The 14,503-nt window shown below is 38.0% G+C and overlaps 3 protein-coding genes across 6 annotated transcripts; 1 reads left to right on the top strand and 2 right to left on the bottom strand.

Annotated features, from left to right (window-relative positions):
* Positions 1–1,076: 1,076 nt before the first annotated feature.
* LOC133742900 (cell division cycle protein 48 homolog) lies at positions 1,077–5,281 on the bottom strand. The gene is made up of 9 exons (XM_062170600.1): positions 5,104–5,281; positions 4,345–4,507; positions 4,033–4,261; positions 3,165–3,931; positions 2,855–3,076; positions 2,610–2,681; positions 2,238–2,519; positions 1,783–2,142; positions 1,077–1,572 (listed from the first exon to the last, which is right to left on the bottom strand). The coding sequence occupies exons 1-9, from the start codon at positions 5,139–5,141 to the stop codon at positions 1,276–1,278; spliced, it is 2,430 nt and encodes an 809-aa protein (XP_062026584.1). The 5' UTR covers positions 5,142–5,281; the 3' UTR covers positions 1,077–1,275.
* Positions 5,282–5,554: 273 nt separating this feature from the next.
* Positions 5,555–9,468, top strand: LOC133745625 (arginine-specific demethylase JMJ20). Of its 4 annotated transcripts, none has more exons than XM_062173734.1 (9): positions 5,555–5,798; positions 6,130–6,300; positions 6,516–6,678; positions 7,192–7,309; positions 7,456–7,525; positions 7,613–7,693; positions 7,902–7,958; positions 8,040–8,151; positions 8,840–9,468. In XM_062173734.1, the coding sequence occupies exons 1-9, from the start codon at positions 5,589–5,591 to the stop codon at positions 9,019–9,021; spliced, it is 1,164 nt and encodes a 387-aa protein (XP_062029718.1). In that variant the 5' UTR covers positions 5,555–5,588; the 3' UTR covers positions 9,022–9,468. The 4 variants fall into 4 exon arrangements, with proteins under 4 accessions (XP_062029718.1, XP_062029715.1, XP_062029716.1 ...); XM_062173731.1 differs by having other exon boundaries at positions 5,556–5,798; positions 8,579–9,468; XM_062173732.1 differs by having other exon boundaries at positions 5,658–5,798; positions 6,124–6,300; positions 8,579–9,468.
* A 1,145-nt stretch (positions 9,469–10,613) lies between these two features.
* Positions 10,614–14,249, bottom strand: LOC133745882 (protein neprosin). Its single transcript, XM_062174042.1, has 7 exons — positions 13,261–14,249; positions 13,057–13,143; positions 12,708–12,923; positions 12,439–12,603; positions 12,280–12,333; positions 12,008–12,154; positions 10,614–11,226 (listed from the first exon to the last, which is right to left on the bottom strand). The coding sequence occupies exons 1-7, from the start codon at positions 13,675–13,677 to the stop codon at positions 10,849–10,851; spliced, it is 1,464 nt and encodes a 487-aa protein (XP_062030026.1). The 5' UTR covers positions 13,678–14,249; the 3' UTR covers positions 10,614–10,848.
* Positions 14,250–14,503: the final 254 nt, after the last annotated feature.

The following is a 14,503-nucleotide window of genomic DNA, read 5'->3' as shown; positions in this document are numbered from 1 at the left end:
AAAGTGTGTTTAGCAAGAGAGATGTAAGAGGGATTGATACAAGTTGAGAGCATATTTGGGGATTAGGACTTGCATATGTGATAGCATCAACAAATAATGCCGTCGCGAAAACAAAACATATGAGATGAGGCGAAAGAACGAAGAAAGGAAAACCAAACAACAAAAAGTACTGTTGCTTGATTGTGAAGTTATGTCCATAATGAATTTCTCCAAATTGGAGCAAATGATTGATGCGTGTATGTGCACTCAGTGTCTTGTTTTATATGTGCACACACTCATGAATTGTTTCAGTTTGCAATAACTTCGGAAGAGCATGATTTCTCTTCTGGGGTTTGTGAAAATGAAAGAATGTATTGGTCGTTAAATGCGGGCTCCTCTACATATAATCGAGTCGTAGTCGTTGTTATAAAGATAAAATGAAGCTAACATCCTGGGTACATAGTCACCCATCTCAGCCCCCACCATGTGAAAAATGGAGATTGAGAATTAAGCAAAGAATAATCATGATTAGCAAAATTAGATACTTTATAATTAATCAGGTATTAGTTCTGTTCTTTGCTTAGCAGCTACTTCATCCTCCTAATATAATATGCAGAGCAAGCAAGGAAACTTAATATTTAATCAGGTATTAGTTCTGTTCTTTGCTTAGCAACTTCTTCATCCTCCTAATATAATATGCAGAGCAAGCAAGAAAAAGATTCCTTGCTTGAGCTCACGTGACGCACATGCAAAACGTTAGGAACACCCGCATGCGAGATGTGAGATCTCATATCTGCTGGATCCTAGATGAAGAAATCAGGAAATTTGGCCTGATACATTTAAATGCAGACAAAAGATTCCCAAGGAAGATCATGAACATAAACTAGTTTTCTGTGAGAGGCTGTCGGGTGGTCTATTTGAGTTTCACATGGGACTTTAATTCCCAGAAAGTTGGTTCCACCTACCTGGGTTGATTAACTACTGGAGTTCAAAGTATTTAATCTGAAGCTGAGTTTTGGAGTCTACCCTTCTTTCAGCAATTCATCAGATTATCGGCTTTCTATTTGACACGGATTATATATAAAAATCTGCAGATATTGTTCCTTTGAAACACCCTTGTAATAGAGAAGATAAATTACTACATAGATGGTACGAAGATAGTGCTTAGAAAAGCATTGCTGAATGCCTTTCTTTCACGGCAAAATACAAGCACCAAAGCGAAAGCCAGATATTGAACATTAATTTAACCTACAGAACGTCACCGTCAACTAGACAACTACATTTATTGCTTTCAGCTCAGCTGTACAGATCATCGTCATCTGCAGCAGCTGGGGCCGAAGCAAAAGGGTCTGGAGCTGCTCCTCCTGCAGTGGTGCCCGTTTGGGGGAACCGGAAGTCGGATCCAAGCCCACGAGATTGCTGCAGAGTCTGAGCGAATGCCTGGTACTTCCTGATGTCAGCATCACTGACACTTCTGCGGGCAAATTTCATGGATTCCTCGAAGTGTGCTGCCTTTATCTCGGGAACCTCATCAATGTCATCCTCCTCCATCGCTTCTGGGTTCTCTGCCCTTCTTCTCTCCTTCTCAATATCCTAGAAATGGGTTCAAGAAATAAAAATCAGTACTATTCCCATGGTGGGGGGTACAGCAAACAGGTGCAACTGTGCAAGTATAATGAAAAAATGCATGAGAAAAATGATGAAATGATTAAACATTTACTGTTTGATTGCCTACTGTTTAGACATGATCATACAGAACTGTGCTCCTATAATGCTAATCCCAGATGGAGAAAAACCTCTTACCTTCTCAATATTTTCTCTGATGGCATATTTGCAGGCACGCTGACATATCTCAGTGATATCAGCACCACTAAAACCATGGGTATGACGCGCAAGAACTGCAAGGTCAACATCCTTAGAGACGGGTGACTTCCGCAAACATGCTTTGAAAATCTGATGACGGGAAGCTTCATCTGGGAGTGGGATATAGATGAGCTGGTCAAGACGTCCAGGCCTGAGCAATGCTGGGTCAATAATGTCTGGCCTGTTTGTTGCTCCAATGATAAAAACTGTTTTCTTTGCACTCATTCCATCCATTTCAGTTAGAAGTTGGTTCAAGACTCTATCTGCAGCACCACCAGCATCTCCAGAAGAATTTCCACGCTGCCAGAGGAGGTTTTAAAGTTAGCTCTAAACAAACATTTGACACTTGAATAAGCACCTGCCAAATTTCCATTGAAAAGAAAACCAGCATATACCTGAGTTGCAATCGAGTCCAGCTCATCAAAGAAAAGAACACAAGGAGCAGATTGGCGAGCCTTGTCAAATATCTCACGGACGTTTGCCTCACTTTCTCCAAACCACATTGTCAGTAACTCGGGGCCTTTGATGCTAATGAAATTCGCCTGGCATTCATTGGCAATTGCCTTAGCAAGAAGGGTTTTACCACAACCAGGTGGCCCATAAAAGAGAACACCTTTAGAAGGTGACATGCCAAATTTCTCAAACTTCTCAGGATGCTCCACTGGGTATTGAACAGTCTGCCGGTAGCAAAGCAATATTATAAATATAATCAAAATACATATTATATACCAGAATGGGGAAGAGATAAAATGGGAAAAATCACAAACCTCTTGAAGTTCTCTTTTGACATTGTCCAATCCACCAATAGCGTCCCATGAGACATTAGGTACCTCCACAACCTGTAAAGAAAATAAGTTTGTCATCCTTGCATCCTCCTCCCCAAAATGTTTTCTCAGTAACATCCAGAAAATAAGTAAAACATGTAAAACTTTGTCACTCGCAGTTTCACGCAATGCTGAAGGATTAGCAACATCCAGAAAATAAGTAAAACATGTAAAACTTTGTCACTCACAGTTTCACGCAATGCTGAAGGATTTGAAGCACCCAATGCAGTCTGGAAGTGTTCATTCGTCACAGCCATAGAATTCAACACCTCAGCATCAATTTCCTCATCTTCCAAGTCAATAACATCCATTTTCTCACGGATGCACTGAAGAGCAGCCTCAGTACAGAGAGCGGCAAGATCAGCACCGACATAACCATGGGTATCCTTTGAAACTCGTTCGAGATCAACCTGTTAACAAAGTACCACTTGACGTGAGATCCTTTTTGCGTTGAAGACAAAATAGATGGTATGTTAAAGGACAATAATAAAATCTTACATCTTCTGCAAGTTTCATGTTCTTTGTATGGATTCTCAAAACTTCCAATCTTCCAACTTCATCCGGTACACCTATGTCAATCTCTCTATCAAATCTTCCAAACCTCCTCAGAGCAGGGTCAATGCTGTTTGGCCTATTTGTAGCTCCCATGACAATAACATGTGCACGGGACTTGAGACCATCCATCAAAGTCAGAAGTTGCGATACTATACGCCTTTCCACTTCACCATGAGTCTTCTCCCTCTTTGGAGCAATGGAATCTAACTCATCAATAAAAATGATTGATGGGGCATTCTTTTCAGCTTCTTCAAATGCCTTCCTCAAGTTGCTTTCACTCTCACCAGCTAACTTTGACATTATTTCAGGTCCATTAATCAAAAAGAAGAATGCTCCAGTCTCATTAGCTACAGCCCTTGCAATCAAAGTTTTCCCAGACCCAGGTGGTCCATAAAGCAGAATACCTTTAGGTGGTTTCACTCCAATGGACTTGAAGAGCTGTGGGTGTCTAAGAGGTAACTCTACTAACTCGCGTATCTGAGCCATTTGCTTCCTAACACCTCCAACATCATCATAGCCCACCTCATTCAATTTTTCCTCATCCTCACGTTTCACAGGTTCTCCCTCACAGAAAATCTCAGTATCGGGAGCAACAACACAGTATTCACCAGGGTCTGTCTCAATGACCTTGAACTCAACACTTCGCATCCCACCCCTGACCAGGAAAAGGTCACCCTTCCTCACAGGCCGGTAAGATTCCAAGAAGTATGCTGCGAACACAATTATAAGTGAAAATTTTAAAGAGCACACAGCTCAATTGTAACAGAGGACTGAGAAAAACTGAACATATAACTTTGAGAAGAAAACTCACGCTTCAAATATGCATCAAACAAGTTTCCAGTTACGCCTTCAATTGTATCATCGATTGGAAGGATGTGAACCCGCTTCCCATATTTGACATCAGGGCAAGTATGAACCGACACAACATCTCCAAGACGAACCCTAAGATTAGCCCTTACAACTTTGTTCATTCTGATTTTCGGTTCTTCACATTGTTCATCAGCAAGAACAATGCAAACTGTGTCTTTTCGTTTCTTCCCCTGTGGCGCGCAAAAGAAAATTAGTTACATTTACATTATATTTGAGAAATGTGCTCCATCAGAATATAGTAGGGCAAATTTACCTTTATTAGCACAGTGTCACCCCGAAAAAACTGAAGTTTTTCCATGGTAGCAGGGTGCAAGGACACCACAGAATTATCATCATTGATAGCTTCATCAACCACAAGTCGATTAGGAGACTTCTTTCGCTCCAAAATAGCAGTGGAAAAATCCTTCTTAGTTTTCCTGTTTCAAGCACATAATTTAATTACTCTTGCAGAGCCGTAGAATATGATCATGGTAATGTAGTATCATCAGAAACCACATACAGACGCTAGACCAATTATTCCTCCTACAATTTAATCAGTACTAGAAGAAACTAGTTATTCTTACCCAGCAACAAAAAAAAAACAGCCAAACCCTCATCTTTACCATATGTGCGTTATAAAACAACCAAAGACTCCAAACTTCTCATTCAAAACAATAATCCTCCAATAATAAAAGTATAATCTTTGGGTTACTTTCAAAGCAACAAATATAATAAACACAAAATCCCTTTGCCAACATGCATATATTTGAATTCAATCCGCCATAATTACATCAAAATAAGAAAGAAAGAAAAAACCTTTCAAACTCCACAAAATCCAAACACAACAATCAACACCTATTATACAAACAATTCTCGAAACAACACAGCGTTCCAGATTCTATTCACTCCGATAACATCCTCAACAGAAATCCAATATTACCCTAGAATAAAAATCACATCTTTATTACTTAGAAAAAAAAAAACCAAGAGTTGTAAAGAATACAAAAGAAACAAGAGTTGTAAGAATACATACGGGTCAGGATTTGGGCCAGATGAGCTCGGATCCGCCATTGCTGTCACCTCCTGGAGCTTTTATCTCAGTCAATAGTAGTTCAACTTTCTGAACAAGACACTGTGAAGAGAGAAGGCTCTCTGTCTGGCTATTTATAGCACACAGTGACAGAGAGAGAGAGAGAGAGAAAACAGCACACCGCTTCTGATTTCTAGAAAGAAAAGAAGAAGAAGAAGATTTATATATTAGATTACGTGCAGTTAAGGGAAACGTCTCGGGGTATTATCCAATAATGTGTAGCCACGTGTTCATAAGGCGAATTGTTTTGTGCCATGTTGGCCGTGCACTTACTGTTTGCCTCGTACTGTAACTCTCTGGGCTGTTCCAGAACGTTCTATGGTGTGTGTCGGCCCAATCCGGCCCAACCCGGCCCAGACAACCCTTCTTCCTCCAGAAGAGAGAAGACTAATCATCACTAAAATTCAATTGAGGTGGGGAAAGAAAATATGGGGATCAAAATAGGGGGTGAAATAGAGAGGGTGAATGGGAAGGAGATGAGTTACAGTGAGTTTGTGGAGAGGTACATGGAGAAGAACCAGCCTGTGGTGCTGACAGGTCTCATGGATGATTGGAGGGCTTGCAGAGATTGGGTCACTGATGATGGCAACCCCAATCTTCAATTTTTCGCTACCCATTTTGGAAAATCCAAAGTCCAGGTACTCAAATCTTCTGTATTGAGCTGATTGGAAGTGTAATTGTCCAGAAAATAATCTAAAGCTCGAAACTTTATGGTGTTAAGTATTGGGTTTCTATGGCAAATTGTTTGGTTTTAAGAAAAGTGACTAGATTGGTACTGAGTGCTACTTAGATATATAGTTAATCAAGTTCTGATTTACATTTTGAAGTAAGAAGAAGACTAAGTTTTACTGAGGTGATTAATGAATGGATAAAGGTTCAGTCTTTGCTTGTTTGACATGGATATATGACAATGCTAGTCTGCCTTTTTTTTTTTTCTTTTATGGTGATGTGATAGTATGTCAGTCATAGGTTGCAGATTGCGGTACTAGAGAATACACGGATCAGAAGAGATTAGAAATGACTGTTGGAGAATTTGTTGAGCAATGGCGTGGGGATTCTGTGCAAGAGCATTGTACCGCTCCAAGTCAGGCAGGTGGGAGCAAGATGTTGCTATATTTGAAGGACTGGCATTTTGTAAAGGTACAAGTTAGAATTCACCTTATGTTAACGGGGTTTCGGGTAGTTCAGGAGTTAGTTGTGTCATGTTACTACTGAATTTGGAATATATTCTCGGGTGATTAGTTCATTGTTGCTACTGTCTGCGTCAAGTGTTACATGTCAGCTTTGAGTATATGAAATATTTCCAGTGCAGATGAGTCACTTGTTTTATCTTCCTTTTGTGACCTAATCTCCAGGAGTACCCAGAATATACAGCATACACAACTCCAATGTTCTTTTGTGATGATTGGCTTAACACATATCTTGACAATTATCGTATGCATAACAACCCCAACATTTACTCTGCAAATAATGACATAAGCTGCTCTGACTATCGATTTGTTTACATGGGAGCAAAAGGTTTGAGCATATTTGTCAGACATTCATTCTTTTTTCTCCTATTGATACTCATCAATATTGTCTAATTCACAGTTTAATCCACATGGAACTACCTATAATAAATAACAACTTATGAGTGTGTCTTTATAATGACATATTAGCGATCCTTTTTCGTCCATAAAGAATATTGTTCATCCCATTAAACAAATCTGTTTGTGATCATGAAAAGAAAATATCAACATAAGATTGCCGATCGCAAATTTGCAATTTGAAGCACACTTATCTTCATTGATCCTTGTTTATGTTATCTTCTTGTCATTTGCATATGTCACAAACAGAGTGCTTCAAATTGCAATCACAAATCTCAATGTTGGTATTTTTCTTTGTCTGAACAGTAATAGACATGTTACAGGTAGTGAACATTATTTTCATGGATGAGAGAGGATCATGAGACGTCATTTCAAAGATGCATTTGTAAGCTGTTATTTACTTATATGTGGCATTCCTGTTGGACCCCTCTTCGTGTTTACCCAGGCACATGGACTCCTCTTCATGCTGATGTTTTCAGGTCATATAGCTGGTCAGCAAATGTGTGTGGAAAAAAACAGTGGCTTTTCCTGTCTCCTTCTCAAAGTCATCTGGTGTTTGACAGGCAAGATAACAATTTCTAGCACAAATAGTTATCAGTTAGATCTAAGTGGGGACATTTAATAGTACAGTATATTGCTTTGACAAAAAAGAGCATATATTTCTGTGCTCACACAGTTATCTCTGTCTTTCTTTTACCCCCCCAAGCAGGAATATGAAAAACAGTGTATATAATATCTTTGATGATGTCAGTGAAACAAAATTTCCTGGTTTTGCAAAGGTATATCACCAATCTATGTCTTCAAGTTTTCTCATGTAGTTGCTTTTGCTACTTTTTCATTTTTTTTTTTCTCTCTCTCTTAAACAGGCTATCTGGTTTGAGTGCATTCAAGAACAAAATGACATTATCTTTGTGCCTAGTGGATGGTATCATCAAGTCCATAATTTGGTATCTCTTCTATTTCTTCAATTTTGCTTTAGGCGTTGATTTTTCTTCCTATTATCCAACCGTTGTATTTTAGATATATAAGAAGCAGTAGTAAGCAGATCTCTCACTCTCTCTTATTTTCTTCTCTTGGAACTGCAATAAAAACTAGATTTATTCATTCTTGATTGATAGAAATATCTCATCTTCATTGCGCTCATAATGCTTTCAGGAAGATACCATTTCAATAAACCACAACTGGTTCAATGCTAATAATCTTCGTTGGGTGGTAAGTGGAAGACTATAAGTACCTCGTGTAAAATTTAGCATTCCATAATAGTGGCAGTAACGTTTATCCTTTTTATTATAGTGGGATTTGCTTTTGAGGGACTACGATGAGGCTAAGGAGTACATAGAAGACATTAAGGAAATATGTGATGATTTTGAAGGTCTCTGCCAGCGCAACCTTGCCGCTAATACAGGTACAGTGTAAACTTTGAAGAATGCTTAAATTTTGTACACAAGTGACAGTTTCTCCCCATATTCCTTTACATAAATAAGAAACAAAACTTTTATTAAAGGAAAGAGTACGACAGAGTACAAGGCCAGCAAGAAACCTCTACATGCCAAACAGGAACAAAACAAAAACTCTAAGCATAAGCAACTGCATTCATTAGACTGAGCTTGCTGCTTAAGTGGCTAGCCCAAGGCAGTTAATTACAGTCATAACGACTGAATCAACTAAGCTGGATTCTGCTATTATCAATCATCGCGCCAGAAAGAGAGAGGGTAGCACCAGGGGCTTTTCTTTTCGTTCTTTTTTTCTTTCTTTTTATTAGAAAACAGAAGAAAAATAAAAGGAAAAAGTAAAATTCTACCCTATGTTCTAATTGATTCTTTATAATGCAGGCATGAACTTCAATGATTTCTTAATATTCCTAGCACGTATTTCCTTTGCCAACTTGATTCAACTTCAGTATCTCAGTAGGAAGAATGGGAATCACACTCAGAATTTATCCCCAATAGCTCAGCATTTCACTTTCAACCTTGTATCAATTCAGAAAATTGCATCCAGTATAAGCTCCTTGCAAGATCTGACAGGAAGTCATGGCTTTTATTTGGATTTTAAGGAAACATTAAATGATCCAGGGTTCATTAAACTTTGTGCAGTTTTGGGAAAAACATATGGGACGATACACATGCAACAAAACTGGAATTTTGATACAAAGAAAGCTTGGATAGATGATATGAAAGACTTGGACGTTATAGGAACTTGTAATTCTCAGGTCTGTACTCCCAAAGATCTTGTAATGTTTATACTGCATGCTCTTGCAGAAAGCAATGGTGGTTGAATTGCAGAACATTTTTATCCATCTGATTGGCATGAGGATTAACAGTTCCATGAGAAGAGATATTCTTCTACAAGATGTCCATCGCAAACTACTGATTCTCAAGATGTTTTGGAGGTGTATAGTGACCTTCTGTGGCGTTTGCATGCCATGATCATAAATCTGCCTGAAGTACTGATTTCGTGATTTGTTGGCTTGTGAAGGTTTGATTTTTGGTTGTGAGATCCTAATAGCATGAATGGTGGTTAGGAAGCCTGGGCACAGTATTTGCATGTTAAGTTTACTGAGCTTATTTGTCATCATACTAACTCAATGTAGTTGAAGTGTTGAACCACTGTAGGTGAATCACTTGTATGGTTCCTCTTTGGACGGAATCACTTGTATCATTCTAAATATTAAATAAATTTATAGGTATTTTCATCTATGAACAGCTGTTTATATTTTCCAATTGATGTTGTCTGATTTCTCTTTTATGATAAATCCAAGTTCACAGCTTGCTTTAGTTTGAATTTTTCATTTTACTTTAGTGATTTCTAAATTTTAGCTGTGATTTTTGATTAAAGCTTCAATCATTCATAGTCCCAGAATCAATGTGGACCTGAGAAAGTTAAAACTAAAAGGAACTTCAAGTTGAGCGTCTTTTAGTGCTTTTCTTTGCAAGTCATGATTGACGCCTTCAAAATCCAGACACGAATGCATGAACTGTTGTGCAATAGGCCCTCAATTCTGCTTTAAGCATTTAGCTTTGGGTAGTATAATGTATGTTTGTCCTTGTTTCACTTCTTTAGCAGAAGCAGCTGCTGAGAAACGAAAGATGGCCCCCTGAGAACCTTTTTTTTTTTTTTTTTTTTTTTTCTGTCGGCACCCAAGTACAGGTTAAGGTTTAAAATGTATCCAGTGGCTGCTGGTTGATAAGCACTGGCCGGCATCTGTTTTTGGCGTTCCGATGGTGAGAACATTTCACTAAAAGATTTCCCTTTGCTAGTTTAAGTGTTGTAAGCATTAATTGAGAAATAAGGAATGACTTATATGATTCCATTGTTGATATTCTAGAGAACTGAACAACTTGCTCAAGATGGTTGACTGTTGTGGTCTTTCCAACAATGAAAAATGACAATGTGTATTGTTATGAGCAGAAGCTTGGCTGGGAATGCAGATTTACAACTAATTAATATTGGGGTTGACAACTGTTTGTTAATCTCAACATTTTCTTAATTTCATCAATTATTAATGTGGAAACTGAGATTCTTGTATTTATTTCAACATTTTGAGGACTGAGTTAGAAGGTAGGATATGATATTAAAATCATAGGAAGGGTTCAGAGTAGTTCAGTGATTATATGTGCTGATTTGTTTAATTTTGCATTTTTGTTGCTACCCACATGCTCGACCTTAAACTAGGGGATTCTTCATCAATATAATACATAAGCAACATGCATTGTGCTTTGTTTCAGACCAAGAGAGTTTTAAAGTTCTAAAGCTGTATGTATGGGTTTTTTCCACTTGGTAATAGGCTAATAGCCAAAGTAGGCTTAGTGGGTAAGCAATGAACTCTGTTTTTATTCACTCTTTTTTTTCTGGAAACTTTGAAAGCAAAGAAAAAAACAGACAATACAATACTATTAACACTCCTTTAGTCCCTAAATTTACATGGTTTTGAACAGATGAAACATACTTTTTGATAGCAAAACTGTGAAATTAAAGTAACAAAACCCTCTTATGGCCTAGAAAGAAAGTAAAAAATTAATAATCAAATACCTGAAAATCAAAAAATAAAATAAGTAAAATCAAGATAGCTAGGTTGCTTTCTGTACTTTGGTGGTGTTTATATTCAAGGACACCTTACATTTCTTCCAGGACCTCCATAGTAAAAGTATGTCCCCCATGCATTATTTCTTCCTTGTCTTATATCATAACAATTGGGGTGATCAGCAGTGAGGTGAAGGTTATTAAGAGGAAGAAGATTATTATCCCAATCCACTACTTGCAAATTTCTGAAATAAGATGCTTTTCCAAAACCTGCTCCTGCAAATTGGCCACTGCCCATTTGTGTAGATGTGTGGTACCCCCTTGATCTACTATTTACAATTTCACCTCCAAATTGTACCATGCTGGCATGACTTCTCAAGTGACTAAACAAGAAGGCTGGCCAATACCCAACTAGTAGGCCATTACCAAATTCTAGCCACCAGTGCCCGTGCTTTGGATCCTACAAATCAAAACATAATAACATGTAGAAGTTAGAAGTGAGTTTAAATTTTAACACTAAGATTGTTGGAATCAATAAATTGGGTATTGAAGTGATAAACATGGTTGTTAGAATACCCCAACTCCTGAAATCTTCAGGACACGCCTAGTTATGAGTAGGTAGCAAATCACTATCAAATATGGATGATGATAACCTGGTGTGCTCAAATGGGTGAAAATGTGTTGCAATATTTTGTGACTACACATGCGTACAATGATGAGAAATATGAATGATTATGTTGCAATACTTTGTGACTACACAATGATGAGTTTTGCCTTATATGATGGGTTTTATTGTCTTATTACAATCATTCATGTTAGTGAAATAACAAATTGGAGAATTTTGCAACTGTATGTTTAGCTGATCATAAACTCCCAGAGCCAATTGGGGTCAAACCAGTGGATAAAATACTAAGATTTGGTTTATTATAAAGAAAGAGACAAAGTTGACACAAACTAGTGCCTTAGGGAAGTGAAAAAGAATCTTTAGTCCTTGGTCTTTAATAATAAAAACAACGAAGAAAATAGAAAAAAATTATGTCAACTAAGATATGTTTGGCTAATATGTTTATTACTAATTTAGTCGAAGTGGACGATGATGATGATGTCCTTAAGGGCATCTGTCACTAATTTAAACTAACCTCACAATAACCAAATTCTCATGATGTTGGTGTGATTTTAATGATTCATTCCACTGTTTATGCTTTGAATAATATTTATTTGAATGCTGAACTAAAACTCACCTTCCAAACCATTAAGCCAATATCAAATTGTCTGCCATTGAAGGAAGACCTTGGAGATATAGCAGCTCCAATGGCAATCTTATTATTGGTTTGGACAAAGCCAGAGCACAGCAAGTTGTAGCATCCAGTAGCTTGATATGCATCTGTCTGCATGTTCATTAAGCACAAATTACTCAGCAAAGATCTTCATCTATATTATATCCTCAATTTTTTTTTGTCTTTATTCACCATTTCTTGAGAACAAGAAAAAATAGCATCTAGATGAAACTTACAGTCCAATATGTAAAGAATCTTGGGTAGTTGTCTCCATATAACTCTGGGCTAACCTGGAAGAAGAAAAGAAAAAAAAAAAAAAAAAAACATGAAATTTCTGTTAGACTAAAACCTTTAGGGGTTTTCTAGGGAAGTTGAAAATAAAATGAAGAACATACCTGCCAACCAGCTTCAATGGTATTTAGGTCATGGCCAAATGTACCAGAGATGACCCAAATCTGTGATAAGCTAAATTCATATTGATCAGTCACTCTTGGCGACCACACATTTAAACTGGCCTTTGCTCCATAGTACTGGTCTCCATTTACAAAAACAACTGCATGCTGTAAAAATCCAACCAAGAAAGAACCAAAAATCAGTCATTGGATTTGACAAGTGCATTACGTACATGGACCAACATTGACTTCAATGAACTTCCATCACTGACCTCATGACCACTGCCTGATGAGTCCCTCTTCACATGTCTTCTTGGTAATTTCCTTCCAAATCTTTGAACTGAACTTGCTCTCAAAATGTCTCTGTCTGTGGTCCTCCGAATCGGAACAGTTCCCTCCGGGCATGCCTCACCGGATTCCGACCATAGCTGATAAGTCTCTTCCACTATATCCGTGCTGTTATGGGATTTAGGCCTTTCTGGTAGATCCTGTAAAACCATAACACATATGTCCTCATAAATCAGATATCCAAAATTGAAACTATAATCAACTACCCTTTGAAAAACTGGTAAAAGGGTAGTTCTTGAAAACAAAAATCATTAATTTGGATTGATATGGTACCAATGGTTTTTGGCCTTTAAGCTCAGGATGGTCAAAAGCAGGTTGGAGATGGGCTAAAACACAGTCTATCACATCACCATCAGGACTCTGCATTCATAAAAAAAACGAGAAAATGAAAACCCAAATCACTAAATGTTAAAGCACAGTGAGAAGACATGAACTTTTCACATAAACAAGAGGAAATGAGATTATGAGAATGCTTGCCTTAATAGTCTTGACAGCAGGCTTGTTGATCTTGCTTAAATAAGAGCTGACCCTCTTCAAGTTCTGCACCTCTTCCCCACCAGGCCGGAATGTCTGATTGGCCGGTGGGCGGTGCCCGGAATCCGAGGCAATGGGGAGGGAGGAAAGTCCAGGAGCAAAAGCAACAAGAAGTAAGAGAACAAGAAGCATGGATGTGAATGAGAAAGGGGTGGTGTGGAAAGTATGAGCAACCAGGTTAGAGGAATGTTTGAGTGGAGTTGTTTGTAATGTTTCAGCAGTACGTGCTTGTATGCATTGCTCTTGTCCTGTTGTGTGCTGAATTGCACAAGAAGATGATGAGGATGATTCTGCTTCAATATTCCTCTCTTTTGTCGACAGAGCAGAACCAACAAGAACAACTGAATAAGCTCCTTTCATGTCCTTACAAAACAGAAGGAACCATTCAAATCAAGATAGAAGAGGCCAGCAGGACAAACCAGGTGTGTGTATTTGTATTTGTATTTGATATCTCACTAAGCTAACTACAAGTGCCTCACCATTTCCAACATATAAACAAGTCTCTCTTTGTCTCAACTTACTCTTAAGGTGGGAGAGACTTAGAGAGAGAGAGAGAGATTCTTGGGTCTTGGTTTAGTGATTCTGACAACCAAGAAAAAAAAATTCAGGCACGAGTTTAAAAAAAATAGACCCTGGATAGGTGGGGCTGTACTTCCCAAGTTTAACTCTTTAGGAGTTGTGGTCAATATGGTTTTATATTGCTTTCAGACACTGATACAGAGAGAAGGAAAGAGAGAGGGCTTGAAGTTCAGGCTTATACAAAATAGTGAAATACAAGTATGCAACTACTACTTGAAGTCTTGAAGGCTAAGCCATGTATTTTTTTTTTTCTCTCTCTCTCTCTCTCTCTCTCTCTCTTTGATAAAAGAATCTTTTATCAAAGCTCAGCCACGAGTAGAGCACTTTCAAATTGCCATTCTGGCTTTTCAGCCTCTGTCTAGTCTCATAATTCCATTGCTTCTTATGTAGTACATGGCCCTGAAGATTTTAATGTATAAATGTGATATCATAGTGGTGTTACGAGTTTCCACTATATGAAGTGGAACAGTTGGAGGTCACAATCTTACATTCAGAACGAGGTAGGGCCACCTGTATTGATGAGATGAGGAACATCAAATAAATTCCCCACTTATTTCCAAGAGGTATTTGCTAGCTATACGGGTTTTGTATATCTTGTTTTGACTAT

The sequence above is a fragment of the Rosa rugosa genome, chromosome 4 (genome assembly GCF_958449725.1).
Source record: "Rosa rugosa chromosome 4, drRosRugo1.1, whole genome shotgun sequence".
Classification (NCBI taxonomy): Eukaryota; Viridiplantae; Streptophyta; class Magnoliopsida; order Rosales; family Rosaceae; genus Rosa; species Rosa rugosa.
The sequence above is the reverse complement of the archived record's forward strand: the minus strand, read 5'-3'. Positions and strand labels throughout refer to the sequence as shown.